We start from the raw sequence: 6,766 nt of genomic DNA, 5'->3' as shown, positions 1-6,766 counted from the left end.
ACAAGGAATACCATTTAGTGTGAGCGAACACGTCACAAGCAGTACGAACTGCAAAAATGTACGAGCAAACAAGCAATACTTGTACGTTGGGAGGACCGCTGAAACCCTTATTTTGTCCCATCAGGTGGAACAAATACCAGGATATACCTTCATACCTCTCACACGGAACCTCCCTCCAATCCCACTTAACTCGTTCCCAGGAAACACCAAAACCAGCAGCAAGGCACCCGGCCGTTTCCCCCAGGCCCAGGTGGAGTCGACGCCCCTTCGAATCCCCCAAGGGGCAAAGGTAACCCAATCCAAATTTAAAAAAAACAAAATAATAATAAAATAATCAGACAATAAAATACTGGAGGATTTTTCTGGAATCTCCTCTGCCACCCATACGCGGCGTGGCAGGTGCGCCTTGACATCCGGGGCGAAGATTCCTCTCCCGATTCTCCCCCTCGCCAAATCCCAGCCGTTCGTTTCCCGATCGAGAGCGACATCTTACCGTCGTCTGTCTCGGGTTCCAGTCGCGGTCGGTCGAGTCTTCGATCTTATCTCCTCGTCCTCCTGCTGACGTCGATGCCAGCCTATGGCAGCAGAATCCCACCGCGGATTTTTTTTTTTTTTTTGTTATGAACCATGGAATATTCAAAAACCCCTCGATCCAAGATTCGATGGCGTACGCGACGCCCCGACCTCGATTCCTCCCCCCTTCCCATCTTTCCTCTCTCTCTTAATCCCACCCTCCCTTCCGTTTTATCCCTATCTCGTAGTTTCTTGCCTTCTTGCCCGAGTTTATTCCTCCCTTTCCTCCGGCTCTAAGATCCCCTTATTCCCCTTTATTCCACTCCCCCTTCCGGTCCGTTCGAAGCGATATCCCATTATATTTCAGCGCCTCGGTCGTCCCAGGCTTTTCTTGTTCTCGTGCTGTTGTTCTCCATGGATTTGGCGGAGCGGGCACGGAGGTGCCATGAGTACGTGGAGGCGCTCGAGCAGGAGCGCCGGAAGATCCAGGTGTTCCCGCGCGAGCTCCCCCTCTGTCTCCAACTCGTCACCGAAGGTTCTTATCTTTCTCTCCTCTTTGTCCGTGCTTTCTGTGGGGCTTTTATTCTTGGAGTACCAGGCTGGTGATTTGGGTTTTGGTGGTGGTGGTTGCAGCGATTGAGAGCATTAGGGTGCAGATGGGGAGCAGCGAGGAGACGGTGACGGACGGGCCCGTGCTGGAGGAGTTCATCCCCTTGAAGCCGACCTCCTCTTCGATCGAAGAGGAGAAAGGCGGCTCCATGGAGATGGATCAAGAGAGATCGGATAAGAAGCCGGATTGGCTCCGATCCGTCCAGCTCTGGAGCCAAGACCCAGACCACTCGCTCCCTAAAGCGGTGAGAGAGAGAGCGAGATCCGGATGTTTTATTCTTTGTTCTTCGTTTTATTCCTCTAAATCGTACTCTCGTGGCACACTAGGAGCCTCCGAAGAAGCCGATCGCGGTGAATGCGAAGAAGATCGGCGGAGCCTTCCGCCCATTTGACAGAGAAAAGCACGTCCCGGCGCCGGTGCCGTCCGCGGCGGCGCCCGCGAGCTCTACTACGGTTGGCGGAGGAAGCAGCGGCGAGAAAGAGAAGGATAAGGAAGGCCAGTCCCAGCCTCACAGGAAGTCGAGGCGGTGCTGGTCGCCGGATCTCCATCGCCAGTTCATCCACGCCCTCCAGCAGCTCGGAGGCTCCCATGGTTGCTCCGAAAACTATCATTCAATCTGAAAATGAGATAATTTTATTGCCAGTATGTTATATATGTTCCTAAATTTGAAACGGGATTGGTTGCAGCCGCGACGCCGAAGCAGATCCGGGAGCTGATGAAGGTGGACGATCTCACCAACGACGAGGTCAAGAGTCATTTACAGGTAAATAAATTGCATCTCTATCAATTTTGATTGTTACTCTAAATTTTTATTGTTAAACTTAGGATTGCAGAATCTGATGATTTTGAAATACATAATAGGATTAGCCTCCCCTGGTCGTTGCATTAATTCGCCAGTTTGATTGGTTCTTCATGATGATCTTAGGGTGCCAACAGAGCATCCCATGCATCGGGACTTATTCAGACTTTAGGGAGACCCTTCCTGTCGCTAGCTATATTCTCTTCTTTTGATTCCCCTGGTCATTTGATGCTGGTGATCTTGGGCCGCCCCTGGCTATAATTTAAACTCTTCCTCTCCTCGTCGTCTAGCTCGAATTGGACTGTGGCAACCTGTCGTCCTGGTTATCGAATAATACTGTAGGCTTTGATACTACTTTAGCATCTCATTGGTGACGTGATTGCCAGGATTCCAAAATTTCAAACCAAAGGTGGTGGAGCTGAGAGTTGGTGCCATTGGCCTACCTGCCTTATCTATTTGTCTAAAATTTTTCCACATGACAGATCATTGTAATACTCCCGTCTATTGGATTTGGAAGATTGGCATCTCCAATAAACAATGTTATGCTGAACTCTTATCCTTATCTTCATGGACCCACTTATTGTTTCCACTGATCGAATTGGTGACGGAGGAGCTTTCTCATCTGAAATTCATAGTTTAAGTTGCTGATTTTGGCAGCCATATTTTGCATGCATCACTGGTATGGTTGGTCCATCCTGACAGTCATCAACCCGCATTACATTCTTGGAGGCCTGTTCTTTTTGGCAATCGAGATTCACCATTTTCCATTCCATAATCTCCTTTCTATTTTAAAAACAATATCTTTTGCTTGCATGATCGCCATAGTGGGAAGGAGTCTGCGCCAGAAGGTGTGCAGCTTAAGTTTGATCCATTTTCAAAAGGTACAGATGAAATAAGTAACATGATTCAGCGAACTTTCACAAGAACAGGTTTTCTGTGACTCCGTGGAGTCTTACTTCTGAGGGAAAATTTTGTGAGAATTTTGTTACAGCACCATGTTGCATACAATGAATATCCATTCTCCTGATTGTAGTTTGTTTGAGTCGAAGTACTTCGTATCTTATACTTCTTGGATGCACAATTTCGTGATTCGGTGGTCTTACATGTTCAAATCATGTTGTTGTTTCAGAAATACAGGCTGCACAGTAGACGGCCAAGCCCCGCAGTCCAGAGCAGTGGCACCAGCAGCCCCCCGACTCCCCAGTATGTAGTGGTTGGCGAAATATGGGTCCGGCCGCCGGATTATGCAGCAGCTGCGGTTGCAACAGCAGCACAACCAGCCAATGGAGCTGGTGGAATCTATGCTCCTGTTGCATCGCTGCCATCGGATTTGAGACATCAACAGCAGCAGGTTAAGCAGCAGTCACATAGGTCTCCCACCGGGCCACTACATTCACAAGGTAGATGCAGTGGAGATGACGGTGCTGCCAACTCTGCTTCCCCTACTACCTCGTCATCTTCTCAGACCACAACAGCTTCACCTCCCTTTTGACCCTTCGGAGAGCAGCCAGATAGCATTTTTGGAGTTTGCTTTTTTGTGTTTTCTGTGATGAAAGTAAATAAATAGAAGCATATATGTATGAAAGTTTATTTTGTTGTTTCTCTAATGACCTGTATGTGAAACAGCGACTGGAAGTTAAAACATCATCAGTAGAGGTTGCTACCTTGCTGCTGGTGTATTTTGCTCCTCTTCTTAGCTCTATCCTCAGTTATCGTTTGATTCCCAAGGTTTTATATATATCTACTGCTAATTAATTTCTCCATAGTTCTTAACAACCTTTCAGGATATTGGTCTGATTGCTTTATTTTTTCCCCCCTTCATTGAGTTGAATTTGATGAGAGTTTACAATATTCGCATATTATCTCACATGAGCTTTCGAAAAATGTTGCGATAATTTTTTCTCGATCTAGGAACAGCTGGGGACATAATGGGTTATTGTCTATGACATTTAACCGTATGTGACATTTAGTCATGTTTCCGATGAGTGCCCTAGCTAGCTTAAGAGATCAGTTACCGCAATCACAACCCTTTGCGGCTGTTGTGATCACTCGAGACTGGTGTAGTACATGAACCACCACTATTCCATGTATATATAGCATGAGCCATGGTCTTTTGCGTGATCCGATGTACAGCATGGCTCTCACTATCAATGAATGGTATAAGCCCCGCCGGATCCAATGGATCACCATCGCTTATGCAGTATAGAGATCCTGCTGCATCACAGCCATTATGTAATACATGAATGGCTATAATTCTGGGACCAATATCTTTATTTTATTTATTTTTTTGGTGAATCGGTTGCTCATACTACTCTAGCACGAGCACAGTTAGCTACATCAGAGCCAAGCAAATTACAAAAAAAAAAAAAAAAAAAAAAAAAAAAAAAAAAAAAAAAAAAAAAAAAAAAAAAAAAAAAAGGGAAGGATGTTAAGTTCAGATAAACACTCCCGTGCTTTGAAGCTGATATTTTTTTTTGGAAGCAGAAATGCCGACTCGACGTAGTAGGTTTTGTTTGCGTTGCCTTGCATTGGAGGCCAAGCAGCCGAAGTTACTTGTCAACTCACATCACACATTGGATGAGGATAGGCATCAACCGTTCAACATACCTTTGTCTTTTTCAACTTATTTAACATTTTTCTGTGTCGTTTTACAAGTCGTCCTTTTCATTACCCAAAAGCAACATCTCTTTTTTTTTTTATTGCATATCTTTCATTTCAAAAAGATATCCTTTACATAATTTGTAGAATCGTCTTTGTCTAACGATATAAAAAATATAATATTTCAGGTCTCTGTTTTTAAGATTGCACTATAGTATGTTGAATAATGCTATGAGGTAGACGACGACTCCTACGTGCCACTAACAACTCCCACTTCTGATGAGAGGCATCCTGCCTTACTAGGTTTCTCTCGCCACAGACATACTTGCCTTACATAAATTGGAGTCAAAAAAAAAAAAAAAAAAGGAGATTTAAGTCCTTCCCGGCAGCTGTATATTTGCATGATCTATTACAACTTCCACGAAGAAGGATTTAAATCGCATGTTTTTTTTTAATTAGGTTATGAATTGGATCTTAATGAACCTTAATTGATTTGGATCCAGACCCCATCCATATCCGATAGTTTGTTTAGAATATAATGTAAATCTTACTCTTGTAATTTTTATATTTTTCATAAAAATTATGTTGTACTTTGGATTTAACTCATTATTGAATAATTTTGAGAGCATAAAAAGATCTAACTTTACATATAACAATACTTGCTGAAGACCTAGGCTGAGTTCCAGTCAACATATGATCCAACATGATTTTAGACTGATCGCACTCAACTCAACCAAATTCTTGGGCAGACCATGTATTCAAATATGCTCGGCATGGAACCAACTCAACCAGATATCCTTGTATACTTGGCAATATTGTGTTATTTCCTTCAACTATCAATAAGGTGCATGCTATATATGGCTTTTTTAATAAACAATATGGTGATGTCATTAAGGATTTTTGGACATAATTGATGGAATAAACATTTAGACACTTGGAAAATAGCTCCCAAGGTTTGAATATAGAACTTTTGACATACAGAAGATAGTAAATACTGGATTACAATCCTGTTTGCATTGAAAACTCTGCAGTTGATACAACAAAAGATGGTGAATTTATATCTAAATCAGTTACGAATTTATCATGTCATGACCACCTGATGAACATGTTTATGCTTAGATAGTTTGGACTATGCTATGGTAGTTCTGAAGGTACCAAGCTCTTGCAGCCTTGAAAGATGCTTAAAATCTACAAAGTTTGGGGAGAAATATTCAGTTCAAAGATGACGCAACAATCGTCATTGGCTTTCAGAAGCAAGCTACGGACTAAATGACCACTGCCTAAAGTTGACGTGCACTTTAATAGCATTCAACTATAAACCACACGAAAGATCATGAGGTTGAGTAGCTAAAAGCCCTCGCGTCACAAAAAAATAAAAAGAAGGAGAAATGCCGAATGTGAAGCATGACCTTTGTAATGATTTTATTAAAATTGCTAATCACCATGACATCGTGACCAAACCCGATGATTTTTTTTGTTTAAAGCTCCGGCATTATTGCCGAGAGTTAAAACAAGTGACACAGAGTTTTGATATGCTATGGATTAAAATAACTGATCGATGACAAGGGATTAAATTAACTAATCATTAGCAAGACTGAAGATTAGGTACAAATGCAACTAGTACTAATAAAACATAATTATAGGTGTCATTGACTGCTTGCTACAGTGCATGTAACGTTGTCAATGGAACAATTTAAGTTATCTAGTAGTATTAACAAAGGCAGTTCTTTTTGGATCCTCCGAAAGGTTCACTCGGCCGGCTGCCGAATATTCGGATTCTGTGGCTCGTCGAAGAGAATCTGAGGGCATTTAAGTGCATTTAGACCTAGGTGCAATGGATCTTTCATAAGGCATATTCTCAAAAAAAGAATATTCTTGGAACATTCAACTGTTGCCAGTAATTTTGTAGCAATTCAGAATCTCATCCAAAATCAGCCTCTATAAACTCATGCAGTGTTTATCAAAATGGGATGGGGATATATTCGGGATATAATTGTATCAAATGGAATCGTACCGACACTTTGTTGTCCAAAAGTTTCATTTTCCAGTGTATGCTTGGAAATTTGGATCGTGGACAGTGCCATATTTCCATTGACTTTGGTGGATGAGAGACAACAACTTCGCCACCGCATGGAAGGGCATTGGCTTTTCCACTACCTGTGAGGTCCAAAACGTAACCCGGTATATTTTTTTTTTCTTTTTTCTTTTTGTGTGCGAGTTCGTTTGTCTCTACAATAGGGTTAGGG

The 6,766-nt window shown here is 42.6% G+C and overlaps 1 protein-coding gene across 1 annotated transcript; it reads left to right on the top strand.

Moving 5' to 3' along the window:
• Nucleotides 1–566: 566 nt before the first annotated feature.
• On the top strand, nt 567–3,681 carry LOC103713999 (transcription factor NIGT1-like). The gene is made up of 5 exons (XM_008801089.6): nt 567–1,048; nt 1,147–1,367; nt 1,450–1,714; nt 1,810–1,886; nt 3,052–3,681. The coding sequence occupies exons 1-5, from the start codon at nt 928–930 to the stop codon at nt 3,412–3,414; spliced, it is 1,047 nt and encodes a 348-aa protein (XP_008799311.4). The 5' UTR covers nt 567–927; the 3' UTR covers nt 3,415–3,681.
• Nucleotides 3,682–6,766: the final 3,085 nt, after the last annotated feature.

This window comes from Phoenix dactylifera, chromosome 5, assembly GCF_051530095.1.
Source record: "Phoenix dactylifera cultivar Ajwa chromosome 5, Ajwa_hap1_PhDact_Kaust_v1.1, whole genome shotgun sequence".
In the NCBI taxonomy this organism is placed as follows: domain Eukaryota; kingdom Viridiplantae; phylum Streptophyta; class Magnoliopsida; order Arecales; family Arecaceae; genus Phoenix; species Phoenix dactylifera.
The sequence above is the reverse complement of the archived record's forward strand: the minus strand, read 5'-3'. Positions and strand labels throughout refer to the sequence as shown.